The sequence below is a fragment of the Dama dama genome, chromosome 6 (genome assembly GCF_033118175.1).
Source record: "Dama dama isolate Ldn47 chromosome 6, ASM3311817v1, whole genome shotgun sequence".
NCBI lineage: Eukaryota > Metazoa > Chordata > Mammalia > Artiodactyla > Cervidae > Dama > Dama dama.
In genome coordinates, this window is record NC_083686.1 from 46,769,381 (window position 1) to 46,791,257 (window position 21,877).

The 21,877-nt window shown below is 42.0% G+C and overlaps 1 protein-coding gene across 1 annotated transcript; it reads right to left on the reverse strand.

Annotated features, from left to right (window-relative positions):
- Positions 1-841, reverse strand: LOC133058722 (unconventional myosin-XV-like). The gene is made up of 3 exons (XM_061145588.1): positions 837-841; positions 398-720; positions 1-141 (listed from the first exon to the last, which is right to left on the reverse strand). The coding sequence occupies exons 1-3, from the start codon at positions 839-841 to the stop codon at positions 71-73; spliced, it is 399 nt and encodes a 132-aa protein (XP_061001571.1). The 3' UTR covers positions 1-70.
- Positions 842-21,877: the final 21,036 nt, after the last annotated feature.

Sequence of the window (21,877 nt, forward strand, 5' to 3'; positions counted from 1 at the left end):
CCTGTGGTTAGTACTCAGGCCGCTGCAGCCGGCAGTCGCTGGAGATCAACTCCCCAGGCCCACGGTTGGTTCAAGATCCGCTGTAGCCGCCGCAGTCTGGGTGGGGCCCGACCCCCGCCACAAAGTAGCCGCGGCTGCACCCTGGGGAAGCAAAGCGCAAACTTGTAACCGCGCCGGGTCGGCCAGCCTGGAAGCCTCCGGGCGACTCGGCGCGGCGCAGTGTGCCTCGCGCGGCCCCGGGACGGGCACGGCCGCCCGCCCCTCCCAGGCCGCCGAGGGCTGCTCTACCCCTGCGTTCTGGCCGCCGAGAGCAGTGGCGCTCCGGGCGGGCAAAGCTCGAGGGGACGAGGGGCGAGCCCAGCCGGGTGCCCTCCCCACCGCACCGACCCACACTCACCACCCAATTCGGCAAGACTGAGGCCGGGGCGCGCGTGCCGCGCCGAGACAATGCGAGCGGGGCGGGGCGGGGCGCAAGCAGGGTATCCGGGGCGGGACGGTCGGGTCCAGGCCGGGTAGCCAATCCCGGGAATCCTCAGGACGTGGGCGGGGCGGGCCGGGCTGCGGTCTCCGGCTAGTCCGGTTACTGCAGGTCCTTCAGTGGCGGGAGCACTAGGCAGGCCTCCGCTGAGCGTTCTACTCAGATGCTTTAGGAGTCTTGGCGCCTTCCTAGGCCTCGGTGCGCGTGGATCTGGTTCTCTCGGCCAAGCGCCTTCCCTTGGACTGCCCTTAGAAGGCTCTGGCCAACCCCGAGATTCCCCTTCCCGTAGCTACGCTTGTTCTGTTTGTGTCCTGCAAAACTGTACACTTAGAGGCCAGAGCCACTTGAACAAGCTCACTGCATGGTCCCTCCTAAAGCTGGAGGACCAGCCTTTCTTCATGCTCCCTGTTCACTCATTCACAGTGTTCAATAAGTAAATTGGGGTGGGGCGTGGGCGTGGGCGTGAAAGGGGAGGGTGTTGGTGGTGAGTGGGGGCGGGTGGGCAAAGAGCTATAAACCTCTTCTAGGTGACAGGTCTCAAACTTGGCAAACAATTAACTGGATTAAAATTGGAGTATATGCTAAAATGAGAACTTCTATTACAGTTTTATCATCTGTTAAATTTAATTCTCAAAATATTTTTAATCATCCCCACATTATAGGTGGGGAAACCCAGACAAGTCCAGTAACTTTCCAAAGTCACAGAGCAGCAAACAAGTGGTGGATCTGGGATTTGAATGCGTTTTGAAGGCTGCTGCTGCTGCTAAGTCACTTCAGTTGTGTCCGACTCTGTGCGACCCCAAAGGCGGCAGCCCACCAGGCTCCACCGTCCCTGGGATTCTCCAGGCAAGAATACTGGAATGGGCTGCCATTTCCTTCTCCAAAGCATGAAAGCGAAAAGTGAAATTGAAGTCGCTCTGTCCTGTCCGACTCTTCAGGACCCCATGGACTGCAGCCCACCAGGCTCCTCTGCCCATGGGATTTTCCAGGCAAGAGTGCTGGAGTGGGGTGCCATTGCCTTAACGACAGAGCCTCTCAAAACACCACACTGCGTTACTCTCCCCAGGTGGGTGCAGTGGGTGGGAAGGAAAACAAATGGCCTAGATTTGAATGGCTGACCAAGGTATGCATCTCCAGTGGAGCTGGGGGTCTGCAGGCACAGAGAACAGCCTGTGATAGAGTCCTGAGATAGAACGGAAAGTGCTTGACCTGTTCATTGGAAGGACTGATGTTGAAGCTGAAACTCCAATATTTTGGCCACCTGATGCGAAGAGCTGACTCATTTGAAAACACCCTGATGTTGGGAAAGATTGAAGGCTGGAGAAGGGGACAGCAGAGGATGATATGGTTAGATGGCATCACCGACTCAATGGACATGGGTTTGGGTGGATTCCGGGAGTTGGTGATGGACAGGGAGGCCTGGCGTGCTGAGGTTCATGGGGTCGCAAAGAGTTGGACACGACTGAGCGACTCAGCTGAACTGACCTGTTAAGGACCCTGAAGTGCAAATAGAACTTAAGGACGTAGGAGCAGAGTGGCCTGAGAAAAGCGCGGGGCCACACCATGCAGGAGCCCCGGCAGACTTTGTGTTTTATGCTGAGAGCAAATGAAAAACTGTTCAAGCATTTTGTTTTTTATCAAATTTTTATTGGAGTATAGTTGATTCACAGTGCTGTGTTAGATTCTGTCGTATACCAAAGTGGATCGGTTATCTATGTACATATATTGGCTCTTTCTTGGATTCTTTTCCCACATAGGTCCATAGAGAATATTGAGTGGAGTGCCCTGTGCTACACAGTAGGCTGTTGTGTGACCGAGTGAGTGCTAAGTCGCTTCAGTCGTGTCCGTCCCTTCAGCCCTGTGGGCTGCAGCCCACCAGCCTCCTCTGTCCTGGGGACCCTCCAAGCAAGAATACTGACTTAAGTGGATTGCTGTGCTCTCCTCCAGGGGATCTTCCTGACCCAGGGATTGAAACTGTGTCTCATGTCTCCTGTATTGGCCAATTGCACTTTCTAAAAATGGCCAACTGCCTGCACTTTCTAAGCAGCCCTCAAGTCCTCTGGACAAAAAAACTGCTGGGAAGTGATCTGCTTTCTCCACTCTCTTTGGGATGGAATATATATCACATGCTCTTCTTTTATACTGTCTTGCACAGAAAGGCATAAATCACAGTATCTTCCTCAGACCTTTTTTAATCTACTTTTCCCCCTTCAGTGTTGAAAAGTTATAATAAACCTGAAACCTCCCTAGTCTCTTCATTATATTTGTGTGGTAAAGCTCACAGTTGATGTTAGAAAAGAGACATTCATGTATAAAGAAAGATGTGGTACATGTTAAAAGTAAAATGGGGGAAGACCCAGAGGAATCGGGTGGAGAGGGAGGTGGGAGGGGGGATCGGGATGGGGAATACATGTAAATCCATGGCTGATTCATGTCAATGTATGACAAAAACCACTACAGTATTGTAAAGTAATTAGCCTCCAACTAATAAAAATAAATGAAGAAAAAAGTAAAATGGATTTAACCAGCAACTTGAAAATGACCTGTAATATATTTCTTTGTAATTTTTTGTGCTTGTATTGATATTTATTTGCAATTTTAAAAATAATTTATTGTTGTTCATTCATTTGTTTATTCATTGTTTTATATCTCATTTTAGCCCAAGAAGAATTTGAATATAGTTTACAAGAATATATTACAATTCTGTTTTAAAAACACAGTGAGAAAATTGGATTGCAGGGAAATTAAGATAAAGTCTGGGGCCGGTACAGAAACTATAACCCATGACGCTCTGTTCACTTGCTGGAAAAAGGCCAAAAATTTTGCTCTGAGCTGCCTAACAGTCAATTCAAAAACCAGAAAATGGAAACAAATCAGACACTCAAGAGAAGCACAAAGATTCCTGAAGGAAGTTTCCTCTGTGGATCTTCATAAAGAGGGCACTGCAACCAACTTCCTCAGTATCAAAAAACCTAAAAAAATATAATTCACGTGTTCAAGATTTTTGACCCCCGGGCAGACAGTTTCCTAGTCAAGGTGATTTGACATGCTTAAACTTACTTAAAATAATTATTTTCTTCCAAGTCCTAATTATCATGTGATAGGAGGGTCATCAGGCCACATGCATCTGAGAACAAAATTGTACCTGATTATGAAGCAAATAGGCCACACTCTATAACACTGAAATCAGTGATACAGATAGTATGATCTGAAAGAAAGATGTAGTAATTTGGGTTAATCCCCTGATCAAAGATTCATCATTAAGTTGTATGTGTGTACAGTAGTAGATTTTTAAGACAACTAAAATTTTAAGACAACATTATAGAATTAGGAAGTTCTCAACAATAAAATCTTTTAAAAATTTTTTTACATTAAAAAATTATTTATTTTAATAGGAGGCTAATTACTTTACAATATTGTGGTGGTTTTTGCCATACATTGACACGAATCAGCCACGGGTGTACATGTGTCCCCCTCATCCTGAACACCCCTCCCACCTCCCTCCCCGCCCCATCCCTCCGGGTTGTCCCAGAGCACCGGCTTTGAGTGCCCTGCTTACATGCATGGAACTTGCCCTGGTCATCTATTTTACATATGGTAATACACCTGTTTCAATGCTGTTCTCTCAAATCGTCCCACCCTTGCCTTCTCCCACAAAGTTTAAGTCTGTTCTTTACATCTGTGTCTCTTTTGCTGTCTTGCATATAAGGTCATCGTTACCATCTTTCTAGATTCCATATATATTTGTTAATATATTGAATTGGTGTTTCTCTTTCTGACTTACTTCACTCTGTATAATAGGTTCCAGTTTCATCCACCTCATTGGAACTGACTCAAATGCATTCTTTATAGCTGAGTAATATTCTATTGTGTATATGTACCACAACTTCCTTATCCATTCGTCTGCCGATGGACATCTAGGTTGCTTCTGTATCCTAGCTATTATAAACAGTGCTGCAATGAACATTGGGGTACATGTGTCTCTTTCAATCCTGGTTTCCTCGATGTGTATGCCCAGCAGTAGGATTGCTGTTTTTTAAGGAATCTCCACACTGTTCTCCATAGTGGCTGCACTAGTTTGCATTCCCACCAACAGTGTAAGAGGGTTCCCTTTTCTCCACACCCTCTCTAGCATTTATCAACAATAAAATCTTAAGTCCAGAACAGCACATCAAAGTACAAATTTATTTTGATCTGAAGTCAATTCATTGTTTAGAGTAAATATCAACTAAATATTTATTTAACAAGAATTTCATCCCCTGAGAACTTAAAGTGGCTTTTGAGGAAAGAATTAGAATGGCTTTTCTCTTTTTTAAAAAAGAACCAAAGAACTTTGAGCTCAATTCCTTTTCAGTGAGTCCATTAATTTCTCTGAGTATATGGAATTATTCTCAATTCTCCCTCTGACCTTTTCCTGTTGAAAAGCTAAAAAGTTAAGAATCTGCCTCTAATATTTGCCTTTCAGTCTCACTCTAACACTGCAGGTACAACTGAAATTTTGGGAATCAAAATCATCAAGAAGCCCTGAGTTCCTTCATCCTTAAATATTATCATAAAAATTTCCAAATATAGAAGGAAGAGAATTCAAGTCCCTGTATACTTATCTTCCAGGTGACAACTGTCAACCAAAACTATCATTTATTTTGCATACTTCTTCTATTTATCTCCCTTTTATCTTGAAGTATTTGAAAGAAAACTCCAGATATTATGTCATTTCTGTCCTCAGTATTTCAGTATTAACCTCAAAAGACATAATTGTACCTGAAAACAATGCCAATATGGTTGCTAAGAAAATAAACAATAATTCCAAGTTCATATTCAACATCTCCCCTTGTCTAAAAATGTCTATTTTACAGTTTATTTGAATCGAGATTCAAACAGGTTTACTTATATTTAGTTATGTCTTCAAAGTTTAATGCTCTTTTAGTCTGGAAAAAAAATGCCCTCCTTTTTTTGTTATTGTTGTTCCAATGTCTTTAGCTTTTTAAGTAACAGTTTTGGAGATATTGGGCTTCCCTGGTGGCTCAGACGGTAAAGAATTTGCCCACAGTGCAGGAGACCTCAGTTCGATCCCTGGTTGGCAAAGATGCCCTGGAGAAGGGAATGGCAACCCACTCCAGTATTCTTGCCTGGAGAATTCCATGGACAAAGGAGCCTGGCCAGCTACAGCTACAATCCTTGGCGTCACAAAGAGTTGGACATGACTGAGTGACTAACACTAACTTTCTAACTTTGGAGGTATAATTCAGATGCCATAAAACTCACCTTTTTAAAGTGTGCGATTCAGTAATTTTTAGAGTTGTACAGTCATCATCATTGTCTAATTCCAGAACATTTTCATCACTCTAAAGAGAGACTGACCCGCTGACAGTCACTCCCTGCCCCTCCTTCCCATGTCCTCCGGCAACCGCTAGTTTACTTTCTGTCTCTATGGATTTGCCTAATTCTGGACATTTCACATAAATGGGGTGAATCAAGATGTGGTCTTTTGTTTCCGGCTTCTTTTAGTGTAATGTTTTCAAAGTGGAACAAACAAGAGCAGTGCTATGCATTGGTGGACTTTATTCTTTTATGGCTGAGTCATATTCCACTGATTGGACTTACTAAATTTTCACCTGTTTATTAGCTGGTGGACAGGTTAGTCATGCTGTGGTATGTTCCACGTGTTGGCTGATTGCTTCCTTCTGCTGGGTGTCTTTTTCCTGTTTTTCTCAAAAACCTGAGAGAAACTCACATTCTTGAAAACTTGTTTGTCAGACTTTAATGTGTGAAAGAACTACCTGACATACTTGCTAAAGTGCAGAATTCCAGGCCCATCAGCAGAGAGTCTGACGTAGTCTGGTGAGGGGCCCAGGAAACTGCATTTTTTTTAACCCACCAGTTGATTCTTATGCAAGTACTCCCAGAATATGCTTGAGAAGTTCTGCTAGGTGTCCCTAAATCTTGATTTTAATATAAATATAAAAATTTTTAATTAAAAATTTAATAAAATTTTGACATAAAACAAAAGTCATAACAGCAACTGGGAGATTATTCACTAAGACTTTTAAAAATAAAGTTGGAAATATTACTATAGAGTTACTAGAAAGAGCCTAAGTGAATACCCTGGATGATGTCTTCTGGGTTGGATTTAGACATTTGCAGGAGTGATGGCCAGGAGAATTGAGTTGTGTATGTTAATTAGCCACCCTGGAGTAAGTGAAGTAGCCAAATTTAGTTTTAAACACAGTGGAAGTTAAATAGCCTCTAAGAATTAAATTACTCCACAGATCTTTACAGTATCGACCTCAACATTTACAAATGCACTCAGCCTGATTAATTAGAGTACTTCTGATGCGGGAAATTTTAATTCTTAATCTGAAGCCATTTTCTCTTAGGTGACCAAAGCCAAAGTAGATCGTAAATATTCTAAGAGAGCTCCCCTTTTCCTCTAGAAATAGGCTATAGCCATATACAACCATATGTGCTTCAACACTTTTTCATGATCTTTTTCACTATGTAAATATTGCATTTTAAACACCCCAAACTCCTGAGTATGAAGAGTGGTTTTCCCTTAATTCAATGACAAGGATTTTCTTTCATTTAATAGATGAGTGAGGTTAGCAGGGTCTTACTGGTTCTCAAGCAGCCAAAGGGGCCATCAGAGCTCCATTTACCCTGCACATCTCATTATTACAGAAGAGAGCAACACGGGAGAAGAGCCACGTGCTCTTCTGGGCTGTGAGAGAGAGATGGAAAAAAAAAAGGATTTCAGGATATGAAAACTTAGTTTTGGGCATTTATAGGGGAGTTACCAGTAAAAGGGAAAGTTTAGTTTGTCACTAATGATAATCTCAATGTCTTGACTCCCTGAAGCCAGGGTAATGAGTCAAGACATTGAGATTATCATTAGTCACAAATTAAACTTTGCCTTTTACTGGTAACTCCCCTATAAATGCTCAACACTATTTTAAAAAACTTTTTATTATGGAAAATTTCAAGCATACCCCCACATAAAGAGAAGCTTCACATACTCAGCACCAGTCTTCAGCAATTAGTAACATTTTGCCAAACTCATTTCATCTGCCCACCCACCTTTATTTTCACTCATTTTCAAGGAAATTCCAGACTTTGTCATTTCACCCATTAAAATTGTAGTAAGCATTTCTAGATTGATAAATGCATTTTAAAACATAACTATTTTCCATTATCATACTTAATAATTTTTTTATCATCTAATACCAGGTCCATGTTCAGACTTCCCCTATTGTCTCAAAACTCTCTTTTTACAGTTGGTTTTTTCCCATCAGAATCCAAACAAGATCCACACGTAGCATTTGGCTATGTCTTTAAGTCTCTTTTATTTAATGATCCTCCTTCTTTACCTGATCACTGATTTGCTGTAGAAACTGGGTAACTTTTTCTATTAAAATGGCCCACATTCTGGATTTGTCTTTTGGTTTTCCTTTGTGTCATTTAGTGTGTTTATCTTTGTTTAGCTTGTTTTCTTTATTTACCTTATTTTCTATAAACTAGCTGGATGAGTTTCAAGCTGAATTTTGGGATGAGAAAACCTTAGCACTCTGGTGCATCATGCCAAAAGGCCCATGATGGCACACTTGTCCCATTTTTGACACTTTATTAGTGGGCTGAGGTTGGAGAAGGGAATGCCAACCCATCCAGTGCTGCAGGACGCCATCCTTAGTCATTGCCCTTTCACTGACTAGTCTCTCGTTAATCCCAGGTGTCTCAGTGATAAAGAATCTACCTGCCAATGCAGGAGATGCAGGAGAGGTGGCTTCAATCCCTGGGTTGGAAAGATCCCCTGGAGGAGGAAATGGCAACCCACTCCAGTATTCTCGGTGGGAAATCCCACACCCATAGGGTTGCAAGGCGTCGGACATGACTGAGCACGCACGCGCTGTTTCCCTGAATGGCTTTGGCTTCCACTCATGCTCATTCCTTAAGCTCTTTCTTTATTCAGAGCTATAAAATATCGGAATTATTAGAAATTTTTTAAAAAATCATTCCTTCTGCTTTTATTAGCTGGACTTCTAGAAAGAACAAGTTTTCTTCAAATACTATTTGATTACTCCCCAAAACAGGTCATATGGGTAAGGCAGGATAAACCTTTTTTCTTTGCACACCCCCCACCTCAAATTTCAGAGTAATATTATACAACCTCAAGAATTACAGGAAGGTTTTATGTTTTCATGAATTCAGGATTTTTATATGTTTTACACTCATCAAAAGTATGTTTCTAAAACTGATGCTGGAAATGGAATAATGAAATACTAGCATCAGTCTTTTGAGCCAGAGTTTCTCAAAGTATGGCCACAGACCACATACATCAGAATCCCCTGGGGCACTGCCTAATTTGTAAATTCCTGGTGCCTACCAAGACCTCCTCTCCAAGGAGGAGAACCCTGGAATCTGCATTCCTAACAAGCCTCTCTAAGGATTCCTAAAGCAGCTATGGGATGGATAGCTTTATGGAACAACCTCATCAGAGCTCGGGAAGAAAGCACCCGGTGGGTACACACCTGAGCAATTACTTCAAAATAAGGTCACAAGATCAGTGACCACTGATAATTCAAGAAAAGAGAAGGTGGATACACTAACTCCTTCAACATCCCTGGTGGTCCAATGCCTAAGACTCTGCGCTCCCAATGCAGGGGGCCCAGGTTCGACCCCCTGGTCAGGGAACTAGATGCCACATACCACAGCTAAGGGTTCACATGCCAAGGCTAAAAGATCCTGCATGCTGCAATGAAAGTCAAATAAATAAAATAAATATATATATTTTTATTTAAAAGGGCCCAACAGACAAGAGTAGTACTGTACAGTGACCTTATCTCTTTTGAGTTTCTGATCAGATGTCACCTTCTCCATGAGGCCAATCTTCTAGCCTTGTAACATGGCAACCTGCCAAATTACTCTGTTCTACTACTTTTTCTTTACATGGCAATCATCAACTTATTTATTATGCCCATTGTCTGACTCCACCTGCTAGAATGCAGGCCATATTAGAGCAGTGAACTTCATTTTCCCAACTATTTCAAGGGTCTAGAAAAGTGGTTGGCACACACTAGGTGTTCAATAAGTGTTTGCAGAGTGTTGAATAAATATAAGTGGGGTGCCCGTGTAATGAAAGAAAAAAAAACAATTCTACCTTATATTTCAATACTTGGTAGATATTTTGTAAACATAATGTTTATGCACATGGATCATTTCATATTAAACAGAGGAAGCATCTGGCTAACATTTTGGGCTGAAAAGCATTAGAATCCTGCCTGGTCTTTGATGCAAATGGTCCTGGACCCCTTACAGTGCTCTACCTGGATGGAGACAATCTAGGTTCTGACTACACATTGTTCTTAGAACTCTGGAAAACTTCCACAACAATAAATTCTGTACAACGTGCCTCGACGTGACATTGAACTAACGTCTCCTGTGATTTGCTTGGACCAGTGTGTTGTTCACATCCAAAGCCTCAGATCCCCCACAGCTGCTGTCCACTAGGCCCCAGAGACTATCACTGCATGATATGTGTCATCGCATCAAGTAACATGGCTCTGCATCCGTTAAGGCATGGACTGTCTTTGGTATTTGGAGGATCATGTAGCACCGTTCTCACGTGTCCTACTTTTGAATTGCTCATCTCCTCCAGGGGATACACTTTCAACATTTTATTAAAGTCCCCAGATGCTTGACATTTTGAGTGAAACATTTATTTAGTTGGTTTTCCACAGAAGTGATGATCCGTTTCTGTAATTTCATTTGCCTTTATTTATTGAATTTTAAGTATCACTGTTGAATGCACTGACCCACAGGGATAAAATGCAGGCGCAGAGAAGAGGAGCCAAACTCACAGATCTTGCCAATTGAAGTTTCGGCAGATTGGAGAATGCTAAACTGCATCACTCAGCACTTTTTCTGCCCATGTACTTGAAAAGGAAAAAAAAAAAATGAGAATTAGGTTGCTGGGGCATAATGGCAGTCCCAGCTCTCCCTGAATGAACGCAACCCCACTGTGTGCCAGTGAAGCCCTGCGTTATGCCAACACGCAGCCCAGAGAAGGGCACGGCAAAGGACAGTGCTGGGGGATCCAGAAGGCCCTACAGGGGACTGGAATTATACGCAGCTTGTATTGAGATTCTTCAAGTTGCTGCCAATGAACGCCTTGGCATTGAGTTCCAGGCAGAAACCTGGCCTTGATGTTATTTGATTAGGGCAGGAGTCAGTTCAAGTGCTATGAAAGGAAGGCAGCATAAAGGAGTGAAGAGGCCTGGATAGGAGGCTGGTGAATCAGGGAGATATGTCCCCACTGAACAAAGCCACCCCAGTCAACAAGAGCTCTGACTGGCTCGAGCTTTTGGTATTTCAAGAGAGGCTTATCATCTACATTTTTATGTGAACTCTCTAGATTTCAAAGGTTGTCATTAATTCAAACAGCTTCTAAACACCACAGTGGTTAAACTAAACACACCAGTGGGCTATTGCTTGGTGGCTTTGATTTAAGAGACTGTTGTTGTTCAGTCACTAAGTCATGTCCAACTCTTTGCAATCACACGGACTGCAGCATGCCAGGCTCCCTGTTCACTATCCCCCAGAGTCTGCTCAAATTAATCTCCATTGAGTCCATGATGCCATCCAACCATCTCATCCTCTGCTACCTGCTTCTCCTGTTGCCTCCAATCTTTCCCAGCATCAGGGTCTTCTTCAATGAGTTGGTGCTTTGCATCAGGTAACCAAACTATTGGAGCTTCAGCTTCAGCATCAGTCCTTCCAACAAATACTCAGGGTTGATTTTATTTGGGATTGATTTAAGAGATACAGTACCTTAAATTAACACCACAGTGAAATAGAGAACTTATATTTCCCAGACCGAGATGGTGAAAGTTGGTCTGTAGATGGTTTGCTGATGCTGTTAGTGAAGTGAAAGTCGCTCAGTTGTGTCCAACTCTTTGCAACCCCATGGACTATAGAGTCCAAGGAATTCTCCAGGCCAGAATACTGGAGTGGGTAGCCTTTCCCTTTTCTAGGGGATCTTCCCAAGCCAGAGATCAAACACAGGTCTCCCACCTTGCAGGCAGATTCTTTACCAGCTGAGCCACAAGGGAAGCAGAAACTCAAACCATGAACTTCGTAGGGATAAATTAGCTATATTTTGGTCAGTAGAGAAAGGCTAGACATTTGCAATTGTGTGCCATTTGTCATCTAGAAGTTCTGGATGAATGTACAAGGATCAGTGCAGAGCCATAACTTGAGGTTTACAATCTACTGATTGTGGGTCAGTGGTGAAATCTTCTTACAAGAAAGCCACCACATTTCGGAGCTAGTCCTCAACCCCCCTTGAGTCCTCAGAGGAAGATAGCAGAGTATTTACATGGATTGTTCTATAAAACTCTTAGTCTTGACTTGCTGGTGAAGATAGTAGTGAGAATTTAGATAGACTGCTTTTGTCTTTCTGAAGAGTGATAGCCAGATGGCATGTTCTGTTGGGATTGGATTTCAGTGTTGAGTTGTCTTCTAATTAGTCAGAGAAAGCATGGCTATATAATTACAACATGTGGACAGAGTGTTCTTTCATGGTTAACTAAGTGCACTTACAAAATTAATCTGAACTCTAGGAAATTGAGTTCAAAGTGAAATTTTAGACTTAAGAAAGTACATTGAGTAAAATTTTGGGTACCCTATAAAAGACCAGGGATGTAGGGACTAGAATTCTAGTTCTTGCTCTGTCTGCAACTGGTATGGGTCTTAATCATTTAATCTCTCCTGGCTCCAAGGTGGTTGAATTAGATTAACGTAACTGTAATATTCAATTATTCTACAACTTACACTTCACTTTTTAAAAAGCTGGTTGTTTTCTGTTACTGCTTATAGGCATTGACTATTCATTTCTCTGTCTTGTTTTATTTTGAGGAGAGTGAATGGATCGTTTTCTTGCTAGATGATTCACATGTACTTGTCACATGTCTATGTTATTCCTTTTATATTAGTTGGGATATGGACCTTGCTGAGATGGACTTACAGTGAAATAGGGTGATGTGGACTCAGTACCAAAAATATTTAATAAGCATTATTAAGTTATATGGAGAAGGAAATGGCAACCCACTCCAGTACACTTGCCTGGAAAAAACCCAAGGATGGAGGAGCCTGATAGGCTGCAAAGAGTTGGACACGACTGAGTGACTTCACCTTATTTCACTTTATTAAGTCATATATGGCATACTCACCAAAAGGCGAAAGTTAAAAAGCTTGATGTACTAAGCCATTTCAGTCGTGTTCAGCTCTTTGTGACCCTCATGGGCTGTAACCCACCAGGCTCCTCTGTCCGTGGAATTCTCCAGGCAAGAATACTGGAGTGGGTTGCCATTTCCTTCTCCATGGGATCTTCCCAACCCAGGAATTGAAACTGCATCTCCTGTGTCTCCTTCACTGCAGGTGTATTCTTTACCACTGAGCCATGTGAAGCAACCGGAGAAGGCAATGGCACCCCACTCCAGTACTATTGCCCAGAAAATCCCATGGACGGAGGAGCCTGGTAGGCTGCGGTCCATGGGGTCTCGAAGAGTTGGACACAACTGAGCGACTTCACTTTCCCTTTTCACTTTCATGCATTGGAGAAGGACATGGCAACCCACTCCAGTGTTCTTGCCTGGAGAATCCCAGGGACGGTGGAGCCTGGTGGGCTGCCGTATATGGAATTGCACAGAGCCGGACACAACTGAAGTGGCTTAGCAGCAGCATGTGAAGCAACAGGTGAGTGTAAGTTAGTATGACCCCTTTAAAAACCAGTTTGGCATTATCATCCCAAGTTGAAAACATGCCTACCCTATGACCTAGCAACTTATACCTAGATGTATATCCAACAGAAATGTGTGTGCATGTTCACCAAAGGACACATACATACAAGAACATTCATAGAAGCATTTTTTGGTAATACCTTTAAGCTGGAAGCCAACCAAATATCCATCAGTGTTGAATTCTTATATAAACTGTGATATCTTCATACAACAGAATTCTATATAGCAACAAAAGCTAACAAACTACAGATTTTCTGAGCAACATGGCTGAATCTTGTAATACTGAGCAAAAGAAGCCACACAAAAAAGAGTTACACACTGCATGGTTTTATTTAGATAAACACACACAAACAGAAAACCCAGGCGAAACTAAGCTATTGATTTAGAAGTCAGTGTAGGGGTTTGAGGGGGGAGAGAGGTTGGAAGAAGCATGGGCGAGGACTTTAGGAATGCGGGTTATGTTCTATTTCTTCACTTGGGTGGTGGTTGTACAGGTGTGCCTGTTTTGTGACAATTCACTTAAGATTTATGCCTGTATGTATGTTTTAATTAAAAATTAGAAGTTCTGAATGTGTGCTTTAATTTAAAATATTAAAAACATAGAAAAGTCTCATGCTCTCTTCTTAGACATAATATCAACAGCTCTTTTTAAAAGTTGTTATAACCTATAGAAATCAATAATAGCTGAAACTTATTATAAGTGACTTCAACTAAATGGCTGAAGAAGCTAGTTATCTTAAATTGTCCTTTTTATTTAAAAATAAAGTCTAAACAGCAAGGAATATAGTGCGCTTAAAATGGAAACATCCACAGTATCGTTGTTTCAATTGAACCAGAATTCCACCAAAAACAGCAGAAATCGTTCAGTAATCATTTGAATCAATTTGTACTCTTGAAACATTTGAATTCACTTAATGAGCTTCCCTCATAGCTCAGTTGGTTAAAAAAAAAAAAAGAAAAATCTGTCTGCAATGTAGGAGACCCGGGTTCAATCCCTGGGTCAGGAAGATGCCCTGGAGGATATGGCAACCCATTCCAGTACTCTTGCCTGGGAAACCCCGTGAGCAGAGGAGCCTGGCAGGCTACAGTCCATGCAGTCACAAGTCAGACATGACTTAGCTCATGGAGACCGTGAAAGGCCTGTCCATGAGCGTGTGGAGCGTCCCAAGCTGTCGGCTGCTCACAGCCTCTCTGGACCACTGGCAATGGTAGGTGATGACCGGCATGCGTACAGTGCTTTTCAGGGCACACAGCACCACAGCCACCAGGAGGACGATCTGCTCACGTGGCCTTATCGATAGCACCCTTCATCTGGCTAACCCTAGTTTCTTTCTTTTTTAAAATTTCTTTTTAAATTGCTGACCCCTTTTTCTGAGAAGAAATGCTAGAACCCTAAACATTCACTGGAGACAAAGTTATACAGTAAGAGAGTTCACGTCAATCTTGCTTTCAACGAAGCACATGGCTGCCAGTTTTCTGGAAGGGCATGATCACACAGGAGACTTTATTTTTATTTTTTTATTTTTTAAAAAACCCTCCCTGTGTCATGATATTTTATCATTTTTATTGATATATGTTTTTCTGAATTCAATTTGCTAACATTTTGTTAAGGATATTGATGTCTGTTCAGGAGCGATATTAGTCTGTGGTCAGGATAATGTTCTTATCTGTTTTGGGAATCAGGGTTAGACTGGCCTCTCGTTTTTGGACAGAGTTTGTAGAAAATTGCTTTTATTTCTGTCTTAACTATTTCATAGAATTTCCTAGGAAGGCCATCTTTCATGGAATTTTCTTTGAGTGAAGATTTTATTATGAATTAAACTAATTAGACATATTTTGAGCTATTTACATTTGTTTCTTTGTGCGTCTGTTTTGGCAAGTTGTGTCTTTCTAGGAATTTTTCCACATCAGTTAAATTGCTATACTTAAGGATATAAACTTATAGTATTCCCTTATTATTTTTTTAATAACTGTAGAATCAAGACTAATGTTCCTCTTAATTCCTGAGTTAGTCATTTGTATTTGCTTTCACTTTTATCAGTATTACTTTATCAGTTGTTCAAACAGAATTTTTTCAATTTTATTGATCTTTTAAAGAATCAGCCTTTGGTATTACTGATCTTGCTCTGTTGTTTGTTCATTTTGTATTTCGCTGGTTTCTGATCTTATCTTTATCATTTCCTTCATTCCTGTTAATCTGGTTCTAATTTGCTCTCTTTTTTTCTCCTAATACTTTAACATGGAAGCTTAGGTGATTGATTTTAAACCATTCTTCTTTCATTATATAAGCATTCAGAGCTTATATGATTATATGTAGCAGTATTAAAATTGCTGTATCCTTCAACTTTTAATATATTGTGTTAGCCAGTTGGAAATGTTTCCCTTATGCCCTCTCTTTCAAAGGATTATTCAGGAGTTTATGTCTATTTCTAAATAACTGATGATTTTCCAGATATCTTTTTATTTCTAATTTAATTCCACTGTAGTCAGAGATTTCTGTATGATCAAATACTTTGATATTTACTAAGACTTGCTTTATGCCCAGCATCTGACCTATCTTGGTAAATGCTCCACACCCACCAGAAAAGAATGTGTATTCCACTCAGTTGTGTGTGTTTGTAGTACTATAAATGTCAATTTGGTGAAGTTGAATGATTGTTGTTGTTTAGTCTATAAGTTGTGTCCAACTCTTTGAGACCCCATGGACTATAGCCCGCCAGGCTCCTCTGTCCATGGGATTCTCCAGGCAAGAATACTGGAGTGGGTTGCCATTTCCTCCACCAACAAAGGAGACTTTAAAGCGCTGCTGCCTGCGGGAAGTCTCCTTCCAGGGGTCACTTGTGAATCCCTGCCCCTCCACCGGGTGGCAGCGGCTGTCAGGAGGTTGCTAAAGCTAAGCAAGTGATCAGACGTGGGCGGGGAGCCCACCCACGGGTATCATCTGGTGAGGAGGCACACGTCTTTCCTCTATTGTAGTGTTTATGGACATGGAAGGAATGCAAGTGCCCCCAAAGAAAGCCTGTTCTAAATCTGATTAGGCTATTGGAACAACAAATTCGCTTACATTAGAATTTATACTTGGAGTTCTTCTAATCTTATCCTTTCAATCACCCTTGTTTTTTTTTCAATCACGCTTTCAACAAATATTAATTGAGCCTTCTAAGAGCCTTACTGTTCTGAGGGCCATGGCAGTAAAGAAAGCAGTCAAAACCCCTTGGGGGCAATGGGGCTTCTATTCCTGTCTCCTAAGACAGTGGAGGCCGTCTCCTGTTAATCTCTTCAGTCTAATGGATGGACTTCCTCCTTTCCAAAGCTCTCAGGCCCTCAACCTGACTGAGTGAGGTGCTCAGTCATGTCTGACTCTCTGCGACTCTATGGACTGCAGCCTGTCAGGCTCCCCTGTCCATTGGGTTCTCCAAGCAAGAATACTGGAAGGGGTTGCCGTGCCCTCCTCCAAGGGATGTTTCTGAGTCAGGGATCAAACCCGCATCTCTTGCATTGGCAGGCGGATTCTTCACCACGGACCACCTGGGAATCCGCTCGACCTGACTCCTACTCTTCTAATAACCATCACTTGTAGGTTCACTGGCTCCTCACATCTTGATGACAAATGTACTAATAATTATGGTAAAAAAAAAAAATAAAATGACTAAACCCTCCCATTGATTCCCTTGCCTTCCTTACTGCTGAGATCTCTCCTTATTTTATGATCAAATTTCTTTAGAAGTCTCATTTCTAAATGAGGGAAGCTCATTTGCTTCAACTTTGTCATCATGCACTTACCTTCTAAACCCTGCCTTCCCTGGCTAAATTCTGTATAATTCAGATCAGAACTTGAAGGAAAGAGAAAACCACCAGGAAAGCAGGATGGTGAGCAAAATGGTTCTGATCAAGGGAGCCAAGTGTTGTAGGTAAAAAATTAATTACCTGTTAATTATCTGAGAGCTTCCTGTGTGCACATAGCATGTGTCAGGCATTTCAGGTTTCTAAAGAAACGTCAAAAGTGACCTCTGATAAAAACCTACCAAGAAAGGTGAGACTGAGCAGACTTCCTCTGGAAGTAAGCTTTGAATTAAGTTTTGAGGAGTGAGTGGACTTGAAATGGAAGGCAGAATAATCAGCTGAGGGTGGGGGGAGCTGTGAGGCTGCAGGCCTGGAGGCACAGAGGGAGAGTGATATGATTTAAAGGAGGTCCTTGCAAACCTGGCAGAGACCCACTTCACAACTTTGAACTCTTTAATTATCTATTTATCTCTTCTTCTCTTGAAAGCCAAACACCTTTAGTCTGTTTTCTCATCTCACTCTTATTAATCTAATACGAATAATCCAATATCCAATATCCTAACTGTTCCATGCAAACTGCCTTTGATATAATTCAAAGAACTTTTCAGTAATAGGTTCTGGTGCTTAACTGAATCTGAGCAAGTTACTTAAACCCTTTCAGTCCTGGTTTTTTCTTCTCTAAAACGGGGACCATAACAGTGCTTTCCTCCACAGGACTGTCAAGAGGATTAAATGCATCTTCAAGTTTTGCTCAAGAATTGAACAGTTATTAATCGCCTGTGATATCTAAGCTGTGTTTGATACTTTTGACCACCCCCTCCCATCCTGAAGTACTCTGGTATCTGCATGTTACACCTTTGTTTCTCTTCTACCACTTTAGAAGCGCTGTGTTAGTTTTCTCTGGCTCCTCCTTGCTCCACCGGATCCCTTCCTGGTGGAGCTCTTCCCAGCTTTTCGTTTATTCTCAGTCAACACTCCTTGGCAAAACTCTTTCTATGCAATTTCATCCATAACCACATGCTTTCTGTTATTTTCTCTGTGTCAATTAGACTTATCTCCAGCCCAGACATCTCTTCTGAGCCCCAGATTGGTACCTGACATAATCTTTCAGGTTGTTTCATGGTTATCTCTAAGCCTCTGAAATCAAGTTCATTTCTTCTCAACCACCTACACCTGCACCTTCTCCTTCAGCATCCTCTATTGTAAAAAAAATGACATTCCTTTTCATCCTAGTCAGAAACCTGGGTTTTATTTTTGACTCATCTTTGTCCCTCATCCCAGACAACCTCCAAAAACGTCTTCAGTCTGTCTGCTTCTCCCCTTTCCATTGCTGTTCCTTACCTAAACCCAGGCTCCCAGTAGCTCTGGGAATCTCTCTCCACAGATTTCTAACAGGCCTCCTCTAGAGCACTTTTGCTGTCAACCCTCTTTCCCCACACAGTAGCCAGCTCTAGTCATCTCTCCTTTCAGTTAATCAAAATGTATTAGCAAATACAAATCTAATTATGTTCGAGCCCAGTTTAAAAGTCCTTCAATGGCATTTCAATAGGCACTTCAAAATAAGTCAATTGTTCCAAAGACTTAGGGAATCTTAACCACCCATAAACACATTCATGGTTTTAGAGGTACTTTTCTCATTGTAGGAATTTACTCCAAAGTTAGCTTATCCGTATTTTGTATTAACTGCATGCAAAAAGTAGTGAAGACATCCGCAGTGATGCCAGCGACCACGCTAGAAACAGCACAGCAGAGCGCTGAGACTGCCTCCTCCTACTTCAGGGCCGTGGGTACCGCACACAGCATCTGGTGCAAAGCATGTCTTCAGTATCTGCCGTGTACATGATGTAAACGGGAGAAGACTGTCATAAAGTTCCTCACAGAGCTGAAACATAACCCTCAGAAGCCAGTCTGGTTTTAAACTGAAGTCTACAACCAGGAAAATGTTTTCCCCCTGACAGCCAAACGTTTACTAGTCTTTGCATCTCAAATGAGCTGCAATAACCTATTCAGCAATGAGGGGAAAGGGAGAGGAATGAATGTGCCAGGCACAGTGCCTGAGACCAGATGAGATATTTTTTAATACAAAAGACAAGGTACCTTCCCCCCAGGAGCTTCCAGGCCACCTGGAGAGAGGCAATTGCCCAAATATTTAATATCTGATTTCTTGGCTGCTCTTTCGGACAAGGCACTGTGTCTTAGGTGTAAAATGGTAAGCAAAAACAGACCTCTCACTTCACATTTAATGTGAGATGAGAAACAGATATTAAACACTCACATGCATAAAAATAGCAGCAATCACTTATAATGCACATCAGCCATAGTTTTGCACTCTACATAGACTAACACAATCACACTCTTTGAAGGGCCTTCTCTTTTTATGGACCCAGGAATTTTGGCATAAGTTAAGACATTTGCCGAAGTCCAGAGTCTGGATCCAGGACTCCCCCTTTTAACCACCCACTCTGTCTCCATGTTGTGTGCTGGGTGGCATAAGCAATTCACAAATATCAGGGCCATGAAGGGAAGAGGGATGGTGCCGCGAGAGCGTGTGACAAAGGCATCCCATCTCGTCTCAGGTCATCTGGGGGCTGCATAATGGTAACTAAGCACAGAGGGGAAGCAGGAGGGCAAGGACACAAAACCGAAAACAACAGAAGGGCAAGAACCATCTGGATATACTTCACTGGTGGTGGCGGGAAGCAATCTTGGGCAGCATCACGGAGGAGAAAGACTGGAGAAACCCACATAGTGGGAAGAGAACAGAGGAAAAGGGAAATCGTAAATTCAGAATGAACCTAATGAATTTTGGGAACAGGGAGACAATGACGTTTTAGAATTGTTTCAGTCGTGAGCAGCAGTCACTCAATTTGAACTACCAAAGAAAACAAGGACATTACCACCCCAAGTTGCTGAAGAGGCCAGGATATAGATTTGGCAGCAGCAGGACAGAAGATGTTGTTTTACATTTCTCAGCTTTATTTTTCTTCATGCAAGCAGTGGAAAGACAGAAGCTCTAGACACTATCATATCAGCTCAGCAAACTAAAGGGGAACACTTCTTTCCCCAAAGGCCCGGGGTCAACTCTCATCGACTCAGCTTGTATCACATCCTCCTAGCTGAGCCCATCACTGTGGCTGGGCCATGCGGTGCCGTCATGGGCCTGGCCTGAATCATGTTTCTTCATCTGCTTAGTGCTAGCCTATGTCCCAACTGTCCACTTGTGTACTTTGCCCAGATTTTACTTTATACCTTCATATCAGCTGGCCTCTGTATGTGAAACACTTCTAAAAATTCTCATTAGCTTGTCAGCATTTTCATTACTTTGCATCTTATCACCTCCAAACAATGTTTCCCACTGAGAGACTGAAGTTACAATTCTTCAACTAATGCCCTTTCCGATTGAGGCCTGTGAATACCAACCTCGTAGTAGTATAAAAATATATTTAATTATTCATGAGTCTGACAAGATCTGCTGTGTTCAATTGATTTGTTGTGTTTGTAATTCGCTGAGTTTCAATCTGAATGTTTGTCTATATTGAACACTTGGGTTTTAGCCTATAGGCTGTTCATGCAAAGGATGCCTTGCTGACATAGCACTCAGTAATCCAACGATGTTCAATTTTTACTGTGTCAGTGACATTTTCAATCCTGGGGACTTTGCCATCCATTATGCTATAATGGCAGAAATTCTGAACTCTATTATGGTATAAAATTTCCATATTATTTAAGGTTCTAGATTAATGCTTTTATAGTGGAATGTCTGTGAAATTTGAGTCTTAAGGCCTGAGTTCTAGCCTTGAGGTTGTTCCTGAACTTGTTCTATGACTTTCCTCAAGTATATTTGAAACCTTTACAGGTTTCAGTTGTGGGCTTCTCAGGTGGCACAGTGGTAAAGAATCTGCCTGCCAATGCAGGAAATGCAAAAGATGCGGGTTCAATCCCTGGGTGGGGAAGATCCTCTGGAGGAAGAAATGGCAACCCACTCCAATATTCTTACTTGGAGAATCCCATGGACAGAGGAGCTTGGAGGGCTACAGTCCATGGGGTCCCAAAAGAGTGGGATGTGACTGAGCCACCAAGCAGGCACATACACCCAGGTGTCAGTTACCCTAACTGGCCATAAGTTGGGTGTTTTGCTGTCTTGTCTTCAAGGTGCTCAGCCAGATTAGCACACCAGCTTCAGGTGTAACCTATGGGTAACATGATGGAGGTAGGATGCTTGGTATCCTAAGTTTTTGTTTTTTTTTTAACTGACCTACAAAAGGCGATTATAACAGTATCTATTATCTGAAGGTTTTGGTGGTGGCCAAGATCATGAATGTAGTAAAGAGCATCATGACTGACAATGGTAAAAAGTCAAAGTGAGCTACCATCATTATCAGGATCTGTTTGGAAATAAGATGTAGGCAGAATAACTTAAGCCGGAATTGATGTCTGGAAATCCATTGAATATCCAGAGCCAAGATAACCCCCAAAGAAACTTTTGGTCTCCGTTGTCTTATTTCCATCCCAGGTTCTAAGGACATTAACAATCAGTGGTCTTCAACTATTAAAGAGCATAACACTAAATAGATAATGGAGGACAGGAATCGAGCTATTTTCTCAGTATGTTCCTCTAGGTTAGATAAAAGCTATCTTCAATTATATTAATTTCTCTAATTCGATGTCATTAAATATATGGGTTTAAGAATTGTCAGGCGTTTCCCTCGTACGACTTCTCTGTTGAAAGCATAAAACTGCCAACTTTGTATGAGAACTGTTTCACACCTTCGGAAATGGGCTCCTCCACTTCACAGAACAGAACCACTAAATGGTGTAGATTCGC